Source organism: Opisthocomus hoazin, chromosome 6 (assembly GCF_030867145.1).
Source record: "Opisthocomus hoazin isolate bOpiHoa1 chromosome 6, bOpiHoa1.hap1, whole genome shotgun sequence".
Classification (NCBI taxonomy): domain Eukaryota; kingdom Metazoa; phylum Chordata; class Aves; order Opisthocomiformes; family Opisthocomidae; genus Opisthocomus; species Opisthocomus hoazin.
In genome coordinates this window covers 12,829,889-12,850,998 of record NC_134419.1, presented here as the reverse complement: position 1 = coordinate 12,850,998, position 21,110 = coordinate 12,829,889, and the positions used below count along the sequence as shown (strand labels likewise).

Sequence of the window (21,110 nt, the reverse complement as noted above, 5' to 3'; positions counted from 1 at the left end):
TCTGCCGGTTTCTGCAGGAAGGCTGCTATTTGTCGAGCGTTGGCTAGGTTTTGTGCGCATCAGATGAGAAACAAACAGCTACAGCTAGTGTGCTTTGTGCTTGGCTGTTTTGATTAAAGGCTTATTAAAGGTCATTTTATTAGACAGGAGTCCCATACGAAGCTGTAATTAATATGTGTGTATGTGTATGGTTTTTTTCCTTTATTGAAGCAATGAATGTAAGTGGTTGGGGCGGTTGGAAATACATCAGTAACTGGTTCCCTGTACATTAAAAAAATAACAATAATCAATTTCACAAGCTTCTAACAGCAGACTGGGTAACTTTTGGCTGCATGCTGGTACCCTGTGGGTCCAGGGAACGACATCACAATATATTTATCCAGGAAGATACTTTAAAAGCGTGGGGCATGGCCTTCCTTTTCTGAGGCTGGCTGTTCAATTAATAGATTTGCCATAACCTGAATTGTCTATATCATCTTGTTTGTGTACAGGAGCTCTGCAAATAGAGAACAGCGAGGAGTCAGACCAAGGCAAATACGAATGTGTTGCAACCAACAGCGCAGGAACCCGCTACTCTGCCCCAGCAAACCTTTACGTTCGAGGTAAGAGCAGCTTCCACCCCAGGGGGTCACTCTCCTCCTGCCCAAAAGGCTCCATGGCTTTCAGTGAAGGAGTGTGTTCCCTGTCTTCGTGCCCTGATCACACTTTGTGGTTTGTGTGATGTGGCCTTTTGCTCAACAGACAGCAAGATCTTTGATCTATGTTGGGTTTGACTTGCATTTCTGGCAATCTGTGTGGGCTGTTTATATGGTGTTATGTAAAATGCTGAAATCTGGGCAGAACTGGAATTCCTTTCTCCCTTGAACTCCTTGACTTTGTGTCATAGTTATTTTAATTGGGTGCTTAATCCTCTTAGTATAAACTAACCTTTGGTGGAGTAGTAAAAAATTGGTCATACTCCGAAGAGTGAGAGGTGCTCAGCTATAGGTGAGCTGATACTTAGGCCTCTGCTTTGGAATGTGTGTGTTTAAAAACTGAACAGCTTTTTGAAGTTGTCCTAGTCCATCTTACATGCATCAGTGATTGAGCCTCTGGGTGTTAATGGCTCACACTGGGAAACCTGCTGGAAATTAGCCACAATTCATGTAAAGTGATTTTTCTAATGGTTATGCTATGTTGCGGATTTAAAACTGTTTTCAACATACCAGAAAAACTAGGTTTCACATCAGGACAGCCTCCTGCCAGTTTTCTGTCTCTACATTAAAAGTGCTTGAGTTATCTTGGAGAGAAACAAGGGCTAAATTCCCTGTACACTTTCTGTTAATTTCAGCAAGACAAAAATGTGCTGCTTCCTATGAAACTCTGTATAACCAGAGCCACTGGTCAGGAACCCCTGGGAAATGTAGTTATGGATTTTCCCAAGAAGAGAAAGAAGATTCATGTGCTGGTACAACCCATTGTTTGTTAGGAAGTTAGAACCAGATTTTATTTCCACGTAGTAAATCAACTGTCTAATAATAAAATCTCATCTTCATTTCTTCCTTCCTTTATTTTGAAGAAAGAAAATACAATCTTAAAGCTGTACATGCGTTGGTTAGTATGGAAAGAGGACATGAGAATGATGAAGTCTTCACATTCTGTGTTTTTGCTCCTACGGGTGGCTTCTGGCATTGTTTTCTTTGCTTATTCTAGGGGTGGCTGCTTTTTTATTTTGCAGTGTAATTTGGACTATAAGAGTCTTTGGAAGACTGAAGTATCCAATTAAGCATATTCAGAAGATGAAGCTCTGTCTATGCAGTGGAATCACTCATTTCACTCTCACAGTGTAATTATGGATGATTTTAAACTCCCTGTATTCTTGCAACTTCATGTTTCAGGCAAGCTGTACTAAATCTTATCCCAGATTGTCACTTTGCACTCTGAGGGAAAGGATCCTAGTTACCAGGCTGGCTGTTGTTGCGTAGGTTTGTGTGGATACCCTGCTGTTTTGCTGCAGTATTTGGGATGCTTTTGCTTCCTGTGACATGCTTGGACCTTTAATGTTCTGTTTTCTATAGAGATGTGGCTGAAAAAAGGCACGGGAGCTTCAAGAGGTAGAAAAACCTCCTCTTAACAACTTTCCAATTTCTTACTAATGGATACTCTTTATTTAGCAAGTGAATCCTGTAGGACTGAGGAGCATACTGAATTTTATACTTGGCTTGATGGTCAGCAAGGTTCGTCTGTCCTTTTTGGGCTGGGCATGGGGCCTGGATGGTCTGCACTTGTGAGAGGGTCCTGCCATTCACCGAAGAAAGCATGCTCTTAGGTATGCGCTTTGCTGTTAACCATTATTTTCTTACACATAAATTTTTGGAACAAGCCTTTTTATTGCACATAATCTTTACAACATCAGTCTCCAACCTGTGTGATCTTGATAAAGCCCTCCTGTATATTTAAGACAGGTTAGTCCGTAAATTATTATCAGATTAAATTCAGTGTGTGTGCTAGGTCCTAGATGGTATTTTTGCTTACAGTTTCTGATAGCAAATGTTCTACAAAAAAAAAATCGTATTGTTACTGTATTAGTTAATTGCTTGAGAAAGTTAGTCAAAGCAAGAACAGTATTTCTCCAACAAGCAAGGAAAAACTGAAAATATCTTACTTTCTCATCAGGTCTGGGATGTATAATAAAAGAAGCCCTGCTTTTTCTTCTTGTGATAGTCCTACAGTGTTGTCATTAGACGGATCAGTGACTTCCAGTAGGGTCTTCAGAAATTGCCTGCATCTTTACTAGAGAAGACATTAATTAATGCTAAATTACAGTGGAAATTAAGTGTGTCGGCTGCATTGCCACTGCATGGTGGTTTCATAATGACTGACCTCATTGTGATGAATACCCAAGAAGCTGGCCACCTTCTCAGAAAGCGTAGCTAAGGACTGAGCAGCGGTACTAATTTCCACCCTGTGTAGTTCTCAGGACTGCTTGTGCCTGCTCTCCTTTACAGCCTATTGTTTTTTTAATACTTCAAATGTTTGTTTGTCTCCTGATTCTAGAGGTTTGTGTTTTTGATCATGTCCTCCCCTTCCTAGCCTCCCAGGTAATCCTTTGTGAGTGTGCTGTGTTAGAAAGCACAGGCTCATTAGCATTTTATCATACTCTTCATGCTAACAAAGGAAGATACTGGGTGCTAAGAAGGAGCATCCAGGCACTGCTCAGGGCTTCCTATATCAATGAAAGAACAGGAGGAGGAAGGAGCAGGCTATGCCAATGTCTTGTCTCTCTGAATCCTTCAGAGGCAGCACTTCTGCACAGATGGACTTCATTAAAAGTTAAAACGTTTCCACACCAGGGATTTGTAAAGGAAAATGGATGCATTTTCCTTGAAGCTATTATTTTCATCTCACTAAGTGTGCTGGAAAGCAACCCTCATAAGCTTTCTGCTTCTGGACTGACAGGTCTATCTGTCTGCTGCTGAAGAGCCGGGATGGGGTTGGGGCCCAGCGCTGGGAGCTGACTGTCTCCCACTGCTGCTCTTCAGCCCTCCATGCAAGGAGGGTTGCAGAAAACATCCAGACCATCAGAGGAGCAACAAGAGATTGAAAGCAAGAGCAGGGAGCATGCCAGGGCAAGGTGGCTATCTGAGGCACAGCAGGGACTTCAGAGGGGGCACACTGGCATATTCCTATCCTGCCGTTTCATCACAAGCGTGCTTGCCAGTGCTGGTCTGGATGAAGGAGCACTCATCCGTTTGTGGTCTGTGGTTACATGTGCCACAGTACATCGTAACAGTGATTAGATTTGGGACTTGATGGTGCTGCAGGGAGAAGTGAAGAGAACAGAAACTTATGGAAGATGTGATTCCTCTAATCCAGAGAGCTTACCATCTAATTTAACAGCAAAATTCCAAGAAGTTGAATCAAGACATACAAGCAATTGATTTAAGAGTAGCAGGCAGATTGGACCTAGTGTGGAGAAAAGAAAAGGTGGTGTCATTTCGTTGTGCTCATTGGGAATATAGTATAATTGCACTGATTCACCTGCGCTATTGCTTTTTTATGAACACATTTCACTCTTCATTTGTCTACAGCTTCAGGGACATCTGCACAAAGAGGAGGATTTTCAACTGAAAGTCTTGTCCTATGAAATGCCTCTGAAGGTGGTGGTCTCTGTGGTGCTCCCTTCAGTAGAGGCACTGTTTTTTAACTCTTTCCCTGTATGAAAGGTTTTCTCTGCTCTTCTGCTCTACACATGCCATTATTTTTTTTCCTACTTAAGTGAAGCAGAAGAGCAGAAAGACTGTGTATAAGAATGTCCTTATTAATACACTGTGGAGTTCACTAGGTGTGTTCCCCAGTGCTGCTTACAGCAGTGAGCAATGCAGATGCTATTAGAGTAGTACTTATTGGAGCACTGACTGCATACTTCCCATCAAATGAGAAATCTGCTGCCCAGTTTTCACTTAAGTGCTGTTTTTCAGGCCTTCAAGGCATAGTCCAGTGGGGCAAGTGCAGTGAGTTCCCTGTGCCAAAATGCTACGCGTGCTTGTAGAGAAGCAGCTGCACAGCTGCTTTTAAAAAAAGACCATTTGAAACTGAATTGTCTCCTCTGTCCCCAAGATGCAAACTAGTAAATCACACTGCAGTAAATAGCAATGGTATGACTGCAAAAATCTGTGCTTTCTTGATCTACTTTTTAAAGGCCAGGCTAGTATTTCATTTGACAGCAGGGAAGCTTGCTTGGAGTCTGGAGTTCTATTTGCGAAGTTTCACTAAGAAGCCATCACCCAAAATTAAATTAGGATTGTGGCTCTGTCCCTAGCAGCGATTCTCTGGCCTCTGCAGGTTTTTACACTTGGGGACTTGGCAGTAGCTTAGGCTCAGACACGGAGGGAGCTCACCGAAATGGTTACTTGCAGCTACATGATGCTTACTGCAATGGGGACCTTGTGTAAATAATAATAATTCTGAATGACTGACATGGACCTGGAGCAACAAGACTTGAAGCCTTCAAAGAGGATATTTTCTGCTTATGTAATATTAAAACAGCTAAAATAGCAACAGCAGTCAAAGCTCGAGGGTATTGCCAGGGGAAGAGTAAAAGCTGAAGACAGTGGTCAAACAGTCAGCAACCAAAACGGGGGATGTCTGAAAAATGGCTAAATACCAGGGAATGCGTTTGTTTACAACCCAGCTATATGCACACTTCTGGCAGTGTGCTCCATTAAAGCTGCCTCGCCTCAGGGCTGATGGGGGTGACGTTACTTGACCAGGGAGGGGCACGGGCGGTGCTTGAAGGCCTGGCAGCGATCGCAGACAAGCAGAGCCTGGAGGGACTTGCGAGGGAGATGCCTGGATGACAGGAAACATGAACGGGCAGTTGAATCAGACCGGGCGCCACAGACTGCTGCTTTGGGCAGATGTCTGCCCTGGACCATCAGAAGAAGCAAAACCAGGCTGTGGTGGAGGCCACAGAGTAACTAGCCCTCAGCAGCTGGTACATGGCTGACGAGGGCTACAGGTCTGAAGGGCCATGATCTCCCCCTGTGCACTCTGTGTGGTCCTGACCTCGAGAGAAAGCTGCAGTGCAGCAATGCAACACAAAGCAATGACCCTTAGATGAAGAAAGTGCACTCCTTTTTATGGTATTTTGGTATTTTTAACTTCATTTTCTCTGCCCCGGGTGCTGCTCGATGCTGAAGCTACTGCAGTAGCCGAAGTCAGAGCAGCTGGGCTTTGGGCAGATGCACCTTGGCTAGTTGTAGGCAGAGTCGGGGTGAACGCAGCCAGCGGCACGGCCAGAGCTGCGCAGCACTCGGCACCAGCAGACATCTGCTGCTCAGTCAGCACTGTGGCTCGTGTCCCTGCAACTGTGGCTTCAGAGCCAGAGAGGCATGTAGAGGCTTCTGCCAAATTTTCTGTTCCCCGTACACCGCTATAAATATTTTTGTCGTGTTTTCTCCTGGGGTGAAGTGTGTTCACCATCAGTGTTTCTACAAGCATTTTAATATGCTGTAATGATTACAATGATCATGGTTTAATAAATAATAGTGCTTTGTCCTTCTGCTAGCATATTTCATGTAAATGTTTCAGTGTGCTTTATAGAACTCAACTAAATAAGCTTAACAGTTTTATTCCTTGCAAAGTCCTTTGATGGTTAAAAGTGCAGTGCGAGGCTCAAGTCTGATTATTTGTAAAATGACCTTTATGGAAAATAGAAGGAGAGCGACTGGTGGCTCAGCACATGATAATGCAACACAGAAATGGACTTGGAAACCTATTTTCGCCTCTTCCCCACATGACCTGCACAGACGTCTGTGGAAGAATTAGGCCTGCGTATCTGTCCTGACTAAATGTCCCTTCCTTCCCCTTCCGTATCCACTTGCACAAAGGGTTAGGAAATCCAGCTCTGGTGCTCTGAGATTTTCTGCTCTTAATTGAATTCATGCATGCATGTGTTTGCCCTGTGAATGGGAAAGGATGGCTGGGCGCCCTGAGCATCCTGTCTGTCTCTCTAGGATGGAATATACTCATCACTGTGGCATGAGAACATTGTTCATCGCATATAATGGGAGGTTGTCTTATTCTCATGTAATCTGGCGTAAAAAAGACAATCTGTCCTTTTGTTCCTCTATACCTCTAAAACCTGTAAAGGATAAAATTTGATTTATGTGGAGTCCTTCAGACACAAGATGTGCTTTTGGAGATAAGCAGGAACAGGTTCATCCTCCCTCTGGGTTTTTGTTAACCTCTGTGTCTTTTGGATTCCAAAGTGTCTGAGTTTGCCTTTGTATTAGTGCCTTGGGTAGCACCAGAGGGTTTTCAGCACAGGACAGATGCTGGCAGTTCCCAGCAGAAATGCAGAGCCAATTGGGATAATGAACTTTCTTATTGCTTTCAGGGAAGTATTAGCTCCCCACTCTGAAAAGCTTTAGAAACGTGTTCCTTTGTTTGAGCTTGTGATCTAAACTCTCAAACCTGTGCATTCGTGTCCTGGCCACAGCCCCCTGCCTTGTTTCAGGGAGCTAATGCCCAAGAATACACAAAAGCAGAGCCTCCCATAAGGCCAAATTCATTCTTTCAGCAACAGCCTGCTGTGGTTAGAGTATTGCTGCTGCTGCATAAGACGAGCAGGCCTGTGGCAGGGTAAAAGCCAAATTCAATCGGCATGGGAATGTCTGCCTACAGAGCACTGGAGCCATCTGACAGTCAGAACTGGCAGACGCGTCTCTGATACAGCCTTGCTCTTTGCTTCTTTGCTATTTCAACTTGGATCTCAAAAGGAGCCCTGTTTTTACCTTCTGGAGTTTGCTATCCTCTGGTGGCATTTCCACTGTGTCTTGACTTGCTTTGTCTTGCACATAGACTGGCATGTTCAAGTTAGCTGCCAGGCACCTCGAGTTCGTGGGAACACAGTAGTGTGTCTGGTGAGCTGTGGTATTCTGCTCAGGGGAGACTCTGCGTAACCCCAGCCTGAAGTCCTCTGTCACTACCAGGGGGGACGACAGATGTTATTCACTGTCACTGCTCAGACTCATTTGTTATGTAAAAAAGCAGAAAAACTGTTGGTAAAACATGCTTCTTAGCTTAGGAGTGACATGGATAGAGAACTGGAGATAAGGGAGCATGTGAATGGGATCTGTAAGTTGATGAAACTTTCAATTTACCATTTATCAGGTTTATCTCAGATAAAGCAGCAGCTGTTTAAGCATTAACTAAAAGGAAAGCAGAGAGAACTTTCTGCCCAGGTGTTCCCTCTTGCCTTACAGCTGTTCCAAAATAGCCTGATACTGGTTTTTATTCCCCAGAAGCCAGTAATACAGTAAGAGATTAAGAGATAATCCAGCAATTAGTGACAAATACCAGGCCCCAAACTTCTTCCTGTTTGACAGACCAGAAAGTAATCTGTTTGAATTAGCGTGTTTCACGTGTGTCTCCTCACCTTTCCAACTCTAATCTGAAGTGTCAACACGTGGGAAAAGCCACTGCTGGAGCCTACTCCTGTCCACGCGCACTGATGCAGCGTGATCCCAGCCAGGCTCCCCAGAGCAAGGCTGCTGGCCGTCCCCCAGCGGCAGCAGCACCCCTCACCTTCCCCCAGGCAGGCCACGTGCTACCACGGCGAGTCCCCTTGGTATGGCTGGGGTCCGCCAGCGCTTCCCAAGGGCAGGGGAGGCTCAGCAGCATCTGCACATCTTCAGCAGGGACGGGTGTTCCCATAGCTGTTGCAGCGTCATCCCCCGGTCTCACAGCCTTCGCCAGCCTCTTGCCGTTCAGCCGCCCGGTCCCAACGAGTGCGGCAGGTTGGTCCGCGCTTGCAGCACTTGGAGTTTGTGTGGCCGTGTTGCGATGTTAGTGACGCTTTCCAGAAATGCAGCCGTTCACAGGTACGCCTGGTTTGCCAGAAGCACTGTCCTTCCTGGGCAAGGACAGGAAACAAATCCTCCCTGTTGGGAAGAGCTGAGCAGAAGGCAGAAGCCCCTCGCTGCCTGCCGAGGCCATGCAGATGTGATACGCTCCATTAGGTTAGGAAATAAAGTGATGGCTTGGGAGCAGCAATATAGAGGTTTCCTCCCATCACAGGGTCTCACAGGATTAAATGAGCCTGATGGCAATGTTTTGTGGACCAAGAGGTAAATCTCCTGTCTGAAGCAGGCCAGAGGAAACCTGGCCCTTAAGCTAGGCCTGTTTCTTTTGAAGATGTCTGGGTGGGGGTCCTCGCTGGATGTGGCCCTCACTTATGGGCCAGTTAAGCTCTTAGTCGGCTGGTTCTGGTCCCCTGGTATCAGCTCAATTGAAGAAATGTAAACAACTGTTTTGTTGTTCTCCTGCAAGCTCCATTACACTTCGTAGGCCACTGTTGTAGCTTTTACTGGCAGTTTGTTGCCTGGTCTGTACGATGTCAGTGTTGGTTAAAATCCTGTCCTCTAATCACTAGAAATGGCTGACTGTACTGTTGCACTGTATAACGCCACATGCTGTCCTCTAATTTGCAGTGTTTCTGCTGGAAAGCAAATTCCTCCCCCCACTTTCTCCTTCCCCCATCAAAAATGTGACTCATAAGCAGTCTTTAACTATCAAATCCACTTCTGTATTCTCTCAGCGAGGGTTCGATTACAGCTGATATGCCACTGATCTGTAGCTGGAGTGAGGTCACTCCTGCTAGAGAAATAAGATCTCCTTTGTCTATAAGGAAAATGCAACTAACCTTCTACTGTCTCTCCCGCAGGAACAAAAACTGGGACCTGCTCAATTCTCTCTGGGTGTTTTTGTCCTGATTTCTTACCCATCTCTCACTCACAGCACAGTGCACCAGTGAGGCTCTCCCGAAACTGAGCCCAGCTGAGACTGCGCATGTCTGTCACTTGCCTAATACCTCTCTGCTGCGTTTAGCTCTTTGTTTGGAGAGGGGGAGCAGCTCTTCATGGTAGAAGATTTTCCATTCACCACTTGGAACATTTCTTTCATACCTGATACAATTCGGATCTACGTGTATGCTCTTCCCAGTGTGTGGTCAATGGGTTTAAAGTGCCTTTGCCATCATCTTTATAGCTCGAGTGGGTGCGTGAGAGCACGTCAGTCCGTGTGACAGCTGAGTCCCTTGCTCCTTGCGTGTCTGTTTTGCACATGTAAACGTGTCTGTGCTTCCAGCATCTGGCCCAGCGCAGGACCAGTCCTGAAGCACCCTCCGTATGAGTGTGTGTGGGACAGGGGGTCCCCTCCGCCCTGCCTCGACGAGCGGGGAGCAGGTCAGGGGGGCAGAGGGGCCGGCCCTGCACCAGGCCAGAACGATGTGAGTGTAACACGCTCTTGTCCACGGCATGGAGTGGTGTGTGTGCGTGGTGGGAAGTCACGGCTGACCTCTGTAGTCTTGTCTTGTCGTTTCAGTGGTGTGCGGACAGATGAAGCTTGGCCTGTTTTTACTCTCTGTGTTTTTCCTTGTCTTTTTTTATTCCCTCCTCATCTTCATCGCACTCTGCCATCAAACAAAACAAACTTTCATCTCTCAGATCAGCGAGAAGGTTGGTCCTTTTCACTTCTTATCCATCTACAGTACGCCACGTCAGATGGGACTTTTCCAGTAGGGAGAGGAGAGCCATCCCCAAAAGGGGAGGGGGCCCTGCAGTCTCTGGCTCCCTTCCAGGCACGGCCTCCGTGTGCCTGATGAAATCCGCTTACTGTTTGCTGTGACTCTGCTGATGGCATTGATACTTCGCTTGCATGCCTTTATTGCTCGAGATTTAAAGTGCACAGAATGCATTTTGCATGCAAATACCAACCAGGGTGGTTTTGTTCGAAAGTAGGGTGGGAAGCAGTGCATGCTACTGTATGTGGGGTCCTTCTCTAACCCGTTACCTGTGCTGGGTGCCAGTCTAATACCTTTAAACTGCTGCTGCTTTCTGGCCAGAGATCAAGAGCAGCCTTTGGAAGCAGAGATCAGAATGATCTCCAGTCCCCTCGCGAGCTGCTAGGGAGAGCGGGTTCCTCAATTTCTCCTGTAGCTTTAAAAGTTTTAACTTTCTCTAGAGGCAAAAAGCTTACTTTTGATCTCAGGGGCAGCTGGCTGAGATGCAAGGCCCTCGTGCCGAGGCAGCTTCCTTGCTCCTCGGCAGTTCCCTCTCCAGGGGCGGCCAGTTCTCCATGCTCGGACAGGGGCCCTTTGCATGAGCAGATCTGCCTCTCCTTTCTTCCCTGGGGCTGGGTCCTCCTCCTGCTGGTAGGAGAGCAGGGAGCTCTGGCAGTTGCCCCAGCTGTGCCTAGGACGGTTCAGGGAGGCCCGTGGCGACGTGCGCAGGAGCTCGGAGCCACTCAGCAAAACCTGACTCGTGCTTTGCCCTGCTCTGTCCCGCTGCCCTCAGAGAGCCAGGGGTGAATAAAGGACAATAGTGAAAGGTGACTCCAGCTTTTAAATTAAATCTAGCTCCAGACCTAGCTTGAGGCGCTCATGATTTCATGCTGAGGAAAGCTGGTGTTTTTGGCAGAGGTCCCAAGCCAGTTTCCAGAGATGACTCCTTCACCAAACAGGTACCGTGCGGCTCCGTCCCACCACACGCGCTGGAGGAGGGAGATGCTGGCAGCAGCTCTCCAGCCCAGCGCTGCTCCCGGGTGGCGTAGGGCAGAGACCCTCGCTCCTCTCGGACATGCCATCAGGCAGACGCAGGAGTTGATCTTACAATCATCACTCGAACAAGTTTTAACAAGTTGTCATAGCGGTTGTTCCAGTACACTGACTTCGCTCCCATTTCTCTCCCTGGAACGTGCTCTCATTTAGATTGTACTGAGGCACGGGGCCCTTGTTGTTTACCCTCAAAAAATAGATTTTGTAGAGGATAAAATTACCTGAGCCCAAGACAATGATGAGGAATGAGAACAAGGAAGAAAAGAGAAGAAATTAAAGCTAAGGCCCAAAGCCTCCCAGATTTCAGTGAATTTGGAGCACTGCTGTGATGGCTCAGGCACCTCTGGAGAATAAACCTTTGACAGGGCACTTAAACGTTTTAGCCGCATGGTTTAGCTGAGGGGGGGCAGCCGAGAATGGATATAAGCCAGCAGGAGCAGAGAATTTCTCATTCTTTGTGTCGACCACTCCTTCCCACCCCACCAAAAATACCCACATACACAAATATTTAATGTGAAGCCAGAAATTAGTTTCTAAATATTCCATTGGGATTTGCCGTGCTTATAATTTGTTTGGCACTGATAATTACACCTTACATTTTTCCAGCTTTACTTAAAACTGTGTACTGCTCACCCATGCATTTAATTACTGCTCTGCGACTGCTACAAGGTTATTTATTAACGAGTTATTTTATCTTGATACAGTGGATCTTTTCTCTTATTTCCCTCCTTAATGTTGTGTTATTTTCATCAGAGAAATTTCAGAGAGTGAATGCAAATTGCATAGCTCCCCAATCTTGCTCTCCCTTACTTTGCTATTAGTATGTCAGTATGCTGAATGCTGATGTGTCTCCAGTGCTGCACCACTGTAATGATATATCCTCTTTTATATGTGGTTGTCAGCGCAAATAATTAGACCTAAAAGTTATAGCTGAAATATAATCCAAAAATGGCAAGGCCCTGTTTTGGAAATTGTCTATAAAATGTCAGCACTCAAGGATGCATTGGGAGCATAAATAGTACAGCATTGTTTGAGCACAAGATTAGACTGTAAATGCATTTTTTCTGGTTCCAATTTTTCCTCTCCTGCTGTTGATTCTGTCAATAGATTGTGAGACTCCAGCAACTGGCTTTCCATTTGAAGTCCTTCCTTAAAATGATAGCACTAGGGAGAGATGAAATGTGTCTACAGCCGAGTAAACCATGCAGACCAATGATCATGTTTGAGGATATCTCCTAAATTCACTCCTTCCTGACTCTGAGGAGGTGGTTCCTGAGGAAGAGAGGAGTTTTAGGCAGGGCAGCAGTGTGGCGAGGGTGCGAGCATACCCTGTGCATCAGGATCCTCCAGCCTGCCTGACTGGAGTAAAGAAATTGGGCAGTGTCACCTTCTCAAAGATGTGCCCCCATGTCACTGTCTACTACTCATCCCAGTTGGGAGGTTAGAGCAAAGCCCTCCCTCCAAACTTGCCTTTGCTGTGCTGGGGGCCAGGGAGGAGCAGCACAGCCCAGGCGGTGCTGGTCCCCCTCTAGAGCGGACGGCACTTCAGACTGCTGCTCCTGCGTGCAGAGGAAGAGCAAAGGGGAGAGGGTGTCAGGACAGCGGTGCAGGACCGGAGCAGCTGGGATTGCCCCAGGGAGGAGGGGACAAGCGTGCAGAGCACAGGCACAGCTCTCCATCGCCATGGGGCAGCACCCAGCGAGCCTGCCATTCGGTGTCAGGAGGGGGAGGATGGAGCCCAGAGTCAGGTGCCAGCTGGGCGCGGTGGGGAGGAAACCCAGAAGCAAGAGCAGGCAAAAACAGAGATCCCTGCATCTGTGCAAGCTAGAGGGAAGGGTGTTAGCACTGTCGTTTGCTCAGCTGCGCTGTGGCCAAGGCAGCCGGCAGGGAAAGCAGTTTGGTTTCCCCTTCCCTAGCAGCACCACGCGGTTTTGGAAGCATGAGCAGTCCTCCTGGCACTGTTGTGTTCCCAGCGGAGCCTTGCTGTAACGCCAGCAGTGTTGCAGCATGCGAGAGAGGGGCTAACAGCACCAGCCTGTGAGCCCTGAGCACTTGTGCCCAGAGCTCATAGCCTACAACTCTTGCAGACGGCGGGGGGGGGGTGTCCCTGGTTCTCCAAGGGGGTAACGTCACCGTCAGAGGGAACCCGAGACGTTAGGAAACAGCCGCTCCTGTGGTGAAAGGAGCCGGGCGATCGATTTGTGCTCTTTGCTCTCAAGGCAAGGAATGTGCATGTTAATGCATGCTGAATTATTAACGTTTCTTAATCTCACCCTTTATGGCTGTCATGTTGCCTGCTCCCCTCCCTCCTCCCCACGGTCCCCCCAGTGAGTGGGGAACCAGTCTCCACACTGTCCTTCCTCGCTGTCCTGCGGGATTCAGGGCAGGGGCTCAGGTTGCGCTGCACTGCTCACTGCTCCAGGGTTTCACTTCACTTCCCAGGGAATGCTCTCTGCGGGGAGGTGTGCTGGATAGTGGAGCAGCACAGAGCCCTTATGTTGCCTTTTCTTGGGATGAATGACAATGAATCTCGTTTTTGACAGGCTGCTGGTTTAACTAAACCTCTGAATGATACTATTGTCCATTGAAATCATTTTAATATTCACAGCAATTTTCCCTGTGCTATTATTGCAAAAACTCCAAATCACCTTCTCTGATCTTTATCCAAAAAGAAGATTAAAAAAAAAATATTGCAAATTCTTGTCAAGAAAATTGTAATGAAAGGGGAAATTTCATTGCTGCAATAAATGAAGAACAACAAAAATTTCTGGAGCACTTAAGGTAGCATCATGGGCTGTGCTAGCCCGTGTGATTTGACTTGTAAATTGGACAGAAATTCTAAGAATGCTGCTTTTTGAGGAGTTATACTGATTTAAATTATTACCAGACTTTTGTGCTAGAAAAGCAAGTGACTTAAATCGCTGGCTTGAGCCTGAGGAATGTGTTGATGGTGCTCTGCAAGCTGCTGCAAGAGCTCTGCCAGCTCTCGCTAATGCTAACTGACAGCATCTCCCCTTCTCCCTCCATACTGACTGGGACGAGAAGCTGCCAATTATCCCCCAAGAGGATGGGAGGCTGATGGAGCCCGTCCCTCCCTTTGCACACGCTCCTGCCAGGGTATCGTCTGGGCCAGATCTCTCACCAAAGGTGTTGCCCTGACCCCCTCCTACCTCCCGTGCTGAGAGCTGACCCCTGTACGTGGCATCCATTTTTAGCAGCTGTGGTGCCTTGGGCACCGCTGCTCTCCAGCGCAGAACAACGAGCCCGTCTGAACAACTCTGCCGGTGTGCTAACGAGGAGAGGCCGGCTCAGCCGTTCTGGGTCTCAAAAATGCACTGTGGAGGCCTGTTTAACCGCTCGTCTGTTGCCAGGCTTGAGAGCTGAGGCCCCGCACAGCTTCCTGGCATGCCGCAGGCTGCAGTGTGCAGGAGGCATGGCCCGTGCCGAGGTCGGCGACGCTGCAGCCTGACCGCCCTCGTGTGTGGTTTGATCTGCAGGAGAGTTTCGCTTGCCATTCATCCCTTCCCTAGGCACACAGATGTGCCAGCCACCTCTGCTGTGGGTAGGACGGGGAGAGCTGCTTCCAAAGGGGTTCAGCCCTTGCCTGTGCCCTGCAAAGCACTGCCAAGAGGCCCGCCAGCCCCTCTGAAGTGCATCTCCCCTGTGCTGCCCAGAGGGGAGCAGGGGGTGGACAGCCACAGGCTTCCCTCGGAGAGGCAGCTGCAGTGCCCACAGGCACTGCCTTTGCAGGACGCATCAAGGGGGACACGGCACTGATGAGGCTCAGCGTGGCCCTGGGAGCACCGTGACAGCAGTGCTTGACACAGGGAGGACACAGTGTGGGGTGCAGGGGAGTCTGCAGCGAGCTGTGCTGTCTCCGGTCTCACAGGGCTGGGAGTCAAAATCTGTTTCTGCATGCTGGGCTCTGACCTTCCTGCATGGCTTCTTGTCCTCCAGCCTCTTGTCTTCCCATGTCCCAGTAGGTGAGTTGCTGTGCACCTTTCCCCTCCCTGTCCTGCCCTAGCACCGCTTTCTCTTTGCCTCTGTAGTGGCCCCCGGTGCCTGCCAGCCTGTCTGCCTGGTGCATGTGTGTGAGTGCTCTGTGCGCACCTATGGCTTTATCCTCCAAGTTTGCTCTTTTTTATTTTAATACAGCGTGGGTGGGTGGGTTTAGTCCTTGGATGGGGATGAAATTTGAACAGCTTCTACCTGAAATAATTCGACGCCATGTTCATTGGAAAATGAAACCTGACTCTTTAACGAACGGTGCTGGGATGCTTTGGTTGAAAATACACGCCATCATGTTAAACCATTGCCATGTCCATCAGGTTAAGTCCGTATTCTCATGACTGCGTAGTGCTTGAGTACACTTTCAGTTCTGTCTCGTTTGGGGAGCGCTGCCCCATCAGTCAGGTAACGCCTCGCTGGCGATCGCTCATGTAGCTATTGATCTGCGATTTAATAATTGATTAAAAGAAACAACCAGCAAGACTTTGGATTTAGACATTCAGGGGGAAAAAAAAAAAAAGGCAAAGCAAGTTATCCTTCCCCCGGCTGGTAAGGAGCTAATGAGCCCTGTTTTGTCACCGAGACGATGTGTAGTACACACACGCTGTTGACAGTATTGTCTAATTTATCATGAAGTCTTAGCTCTGTTGTACATGCTAGCGTGGGGGCTTCTGTGTTCAGTCTATTTCTGCAAGCCTGTTGGTCTGGGGATGAATCATCAAAGAGAGCACTAGTGAAATTTGATTTGGGGAGAGCCAGCACGGCAAGCGGAGCTGACACCTGTGCGGCTCGCCGGGCTGTCAGCGGCTTTGCTGTCTGCAGAGAGGCCGTGGTGGCAGGAGCCAGGCCAGCAGAGCTGTGTCCCCCAGCGCCCGTGGAGCCGGCCATGCCTGCGGCGTGTGGCGAGCTGGCACCACGCCGGCTCCTGCTGGATTCCACCTGCCCCAGCGCTGCGGCCGTAACTGGCCAGGAGAGGCTCTTCGGGAGCTGGGCAGCCGTGGACCCGGCCGATGCTCTGGGACTGCCTTTCTGGTGGAGGAGGCTAGAGGAGAGCGGGGCTGCTGGGCAAGACACCTTCAAGCAGTTTCCCTTTTTAACTACGGAGTAAAATGAGCTTACAGCTTAAATGAGCTTAAAAGATTTACCGAGCACAGTTGTTTCTCTACCCTTGCTTAAATAGGCCCATAACACTAACCCTGAAGAAGAGGCCTCATTTCTCAGTGTCATTTTCCTGACGGGAATGCATATAGCAGGCAGCTTTAGAGCTTTATTGTAGTTGAGAGTTGCTTACAAATAAGTCTTGAATGAAATGCCCGGCAAGGGATTGATATGAAGAGAAGCTGTGCGACGGAAGAAGGAGGAATACATCTCCCGAAGTGCAGCCACAAAGGTGGGGAGGGTTCTGCCAGCCCAGCTCTCTTCTGTCAAAATGGATATGATCTCACATCTGTCAGGATTAGTTCTCTCCTGCCCAGCAAGGTGATCTTTTCAGGCCCTGACAATGTCATGCAGCTCTGGTGACTATTTTTTCTGAGCCAAGGTAGAACCTGAGTTACATTTTGAAAGGAATTATATTTTATTTAGCAGCACACGTGTGCTAATTCAGAAAGAAACCCTTCTGCTGCTCCTGCCCAAACCCTGCGAGGTTTAGGGGACGAGTTGCTTTACTCTAGAGCTAATAAATTGAGCAGGTAATTCCGTTTTGCAGAGCTGCAGTGGGCCCTGCACGGAGACAGTGTGTGACTGGCATTTGTGCATGTTCTCTAATTAGAGGGATGTAATTTAAATGGAAGAATGTTTCATGTTAGTAATATGATTTCAAAAGGCTATGTTTGGAGGGAATGGATTGAGCCATCCCTTAATGAGTTCTTCTAATAAGATGCCAGTGGCTAAGGAAGGAGAGCAAAGTGTGTACAACTTGGCAAAGCAGTGAACAGCTTTTGCACTTCATTTTATCTGTCCCGAGGGATAGACAGGCAAAGACGTTGAACCCCCCTCGCGTACCCCCGCAATGCAACTGAGTGCTCTCTGCTGGTTCTGTGACCCTACTAGCTGTCTCCTCCTTGTTTCAGTGCGGCGTGTTGCTCCTCGATTCTCTATCCCTCCGAGCAACCACGAGGTAATGCCTGGGGGGAGCGTGAACCTCACATGCGTTGCAGTAGGTGCTCCAATGCCCTACGTGAAGTGGATGGCTGGTGTGGAAGAACTGACCAAAGAGGATGAGATGCCCGTTGGTAGGAACGTCCTGGAGCTGAATAACATCATGCAGTCTGCCAACTACACCTGCGTGGCCATCTCCTCCCTTGGCATGATCGAAGCCACAGCCCAGATCACTGTCAAAGGTAAGGAACTATTCCTTGTGGTACTCCTCCTCAGGTTTCAATCAAGTAGCTCTTTGCCAAAGTGATTTTGGGTGCAGCCAACTGACTACAGTCTCCTGTGACTTTTCTACCTTGCAGGGGAGTTTCCCAAACCCATAACTTTGTTTCTTTCTGTTCACAGTACAGTGTTTGCTTTGGAGGCTGTTTCCTCTCTCCCTACACGTGGCATGATGGGAGGCAAGATTGTGTCCGGCTGGGTACCCGTTATGCCAGCAGTGAACCTCATTGAGTTGGTGCTCATCCCAGCAATTTCTGGCTTTTTCTATGCATCAGCAGGATCAGCTCAGCACAGTGTCAGGCCATGGGCTGTCCTGGGACAGGGGTCTGTGGATGTCTGCAGTTAGAGAGCCGTTTGCACAAAGATCTCCTCTTGCAGTAAGGGCAGGACAAGAAGGTGGATCCCAGCAAGGTGTCTTGGGCCTCACCAGAATGAGCATCATGCTCCCCTGCAGGGAGGAGCTTTACATGTTCATTTTAAAATTGTTGCGTGTTCCTTTTTTGGTTTTCTATTTTCCCTTACTGCTCTGCCTCTTTCCCCTTTCTTTTGTTCCTGTCCTTAAGGCATGCTTCCTGCTGCCGTTTCACAGGTAGCTTTGCCCCAGAGAGGACGTTATGGCCAATTGCTGACCATTGGGCAGCCTACCCAGACAGCTCCCTAATGAGAGGCTGAAGTATGTGTCCTACCTTTCCCATCTGGGGCCACGCAGGTCCATACTATCCCTTTCCTCCTTTCCTCGCCATTGATTTGTAGCTCAGATTTCCACAGATGCGTCATCTTTTGAGTCTGTCTGTTCTTGCAGGCTCCCTCCTGCACTGTGGCCACCTTTAGCACCGAGTCCCTGCTTGAACAAATCACAGAATTGAGTGTTAGCCCTCTCCGACCTGGAGATTAACAGCAAATTCTCTTTTCCCTGGTGCTCGTCAGAGGATGCTTTTAACCTTAGCCGCACACTGCTCCCTTTATTCACAGTGCCTGCTAGTCAGTACCTTTTCCAGCCCCCGTTTTCTTACAGAGCACAGGGGTTACCTTGGTTATAGTACGTACCCAAGAGTGTACAGAAGAAAGAGGCATGATGGGGAGGTGGTTTGGACATGGAGGGAGGAGGTGAGAACTGCACCATTGCACTGATGGTTCCCAGTATTTACCTGTTTGTACCTGGGACAACTCTGCCTCGCTCCCTCTTTGGCTGACGCAGTGCCCACTGCTGCCCCAGGACAGGGAGCAGTCTGCTTAGCTCCTTTAGCACTTTGCCTTCCTCCTTGTTTCTCTGTCTGTCTTTTCTGCACCTTCACTCTGGATATCTTAATGCCTCTGTCCATAACTCCTTCACCCAGTGTTGCTGCTCCTCTGCTTGCTGGAAAGCAGACCATTTGCAGGGCAGGCAGGAGAAGCGAGATAACACAGAGCTGATCACCGTAAGTGCATCGAAGGTACCAGACCTGCTGCTTGCTCATAAGCAGGCTGCACACCCAAGAGCTGGCAAGAGTCAAGCTTGCGGCTCTCCAAAGGAAAGGGTGGATGAGCATCATCTGTCCTTGAAAGCCTGAGGGAGGCTGCCAGTTTCTTGAATGCTCTAGGAAATGTGTTGATTCAGGCTGTAATATTGGGCGGGATGCGTTTGCCCTCCCCGAGTCCTCCATGGGTAGTGGTGTGGTGTCTGGTTGTGGGTTGCATGACCTTCCCTCCCATGCCAGCTCAGCCCTCACCAATTTTCTCAGTATTCAAGTTGCAGTAGCACTGGAGAAGGCATCCTCCCTGGCAGCCAGAGCAGGCATGCTCCTGTGCTAAAGAGCCTGCTCTCCTCAGCTAAACCGTGTGGAAGCTGGAAACCTGATGGCTTTGCCAAAGAATGAAGTACTTGAGGCTATTCATTTGGGCTATTCATTTGGGCATTTTTCCTAGTTCTTCCTCAAGCACAGCTGCATTACAAGTCACTAATGACTTTAACTAGAGTAGTTCGTAGGAGGTTTAAACTTACTGTATGTAGACTTTAATTCTGTCATTGTCTTCAAGTTTTGTGTACTCTGCAGATCTCTCACACATTCGTTCTCTTTCTTTGTTCTTTTGGTAAAACGACAAATCTGGGAATGTGTGCTTGCAGTAGTTCCGTTCTCATTAATACTTCAGAGATGTCAGTGTCACAGAGTTCTTCGGTAACAGTTTTTTGTCTGGTTGCAGTTTGACACACCACCCAGTGAAATAGTGGATGTGAAAGTTGGTAATTTCTCTGGCTGTATCCCCCGTGCATGTACTGTAATACTGACAAGGCATTCCCCCATCAACCCATCTAACAGCGCTGTCCATGAGCTCCCTGTGGCCTAAGATGCTGCCTCTGTAGAAGCAGGAGCATAGCTCCAGATTACCTGTGGTGCTCTGATTGCTTTACTGTATGCCTTTGTAAATCAGCTGTATACCTGGCTTCTGGGGCCAGCCTAGCCCAGCCCAGCAAGCACCTTCCCACTGCCAGCTGAACCCCCCATGACAGAAACATTCCTGTATCCTTGTCGAGTTACCTTTATTTAGCCTGCTGCTGGTAAGTGCGTCAAGCACGTCTAATAACATGATTGCTCTGTTTATCCTTCCATTAAGAACCACTTCAAGCAATATATGGTAATATAAAAATGCATGTTCTAGAGTATGAAATGATTTCTGCCTTTTAAAGAAGAATGTTAATGGGAGGTGACAGCTCCATTTTTATCGCCATGCACATTGCAAGGTTTGAGCTGACTGAATTATTTAAATCACACCTCTCTGCCTTCCAATTGCAGCACTGCCAAAACCTCCAACAGAGCCATTAGTGACTGAAACGACAGCTACCAGCGTGACCCTAACCTGGGATTCGGGCAACTCCGACCCCATTTCATACTACGTCATCCAGTACAAGGCCAAATCCTTGGAGGGCCAATTCCAGGAGGTGGATGGTGTGGCAACAACCCGCTATAGCATAGGTGGGCTCAGCCCCTTCTCGGAGTACGAGTTCCGGGTCATCGCAGTCAATAACATTGGCAGGGGTCCCCCCAGTGAGCTGGTCGAGGCCCGGACAGGAGAGCAAGCTCCTTCAAGTCCACCCCTCAAAGTCCAGGCACGGATGCTGAGTGCCAGCACCATGCTGGTCCAGTGGGAGCAGCCAGAGGAGCCAAACGGACAGATCCGAGGATACCGCGTTTACTACACCACCGACCCGCATCTGCCTTTGAGCATGTGGCAGAAACACAACACTGATGACAGCCACCTCACCACCGTGGGGAGCCTCATCACAGGGACCACGTACAGCATCCGCGTCCTGGCCTTTACTTCAGTGGGCGATGGCCCCCCCTCGGACATCATCCAGGTCAAAACGCAGCAAGGGGGTACGTACGGAGTGAGGTGGCGCGGCTCCGTGTCCACCCCAGTGGTGTGTGGCTCAGCTGTGTGTCTGATCTGCAGCAGGCATCGCGACTGCACTTGGTGCTTAAATGGTTGTGTGTCAGAGTGGCATCCCCGCCCCACAGCCATGTCCTGGGGAGTTGGTATCAATCTCTGTACAAGTAACACAGCCCACAGTTTTTTCGGGGATACGGGGGCTAAAAATGTGACACAAGCTCCTGGACCATGGGTGTTGGTACCCGTGTAACTGTGCCGG

At 48.6% G+C, this 21,110-nt stretch overlaps 1 protein-coding gene across 14 annotated transcripts in view; it reads left to right on the top strand.

The window, feature by feature from the left end:
• The window catches only part of PTPRF (protein tyrosine phosphatase receptor type F), a 391,478-nt gene that overhangs the window by 296,826 nt on the left and 73,542 nt on the right, over window positions 1-21,110 (top strand). For all 14 annotated transcript variants that reach the window (XM_075424695.1, XM_075424691.1, XM_075424694.1 and 11 more), the window contains 3 exons: window positions 492-602; window positions 17,179-17,448; window positions 20,257-20,838. In XM_075424695.1, coding sequence (XP_075280810.1) covers window positions 492-602; window positions 17,179-17,448; window positions 20,257-20,838 — 963 coding nt within the window. The remainder of the gene's footprint in view (window positions 1-491; window positions 603-17,178; window positions 17,449-20,256; window positions 20,839-21,110) is intronic.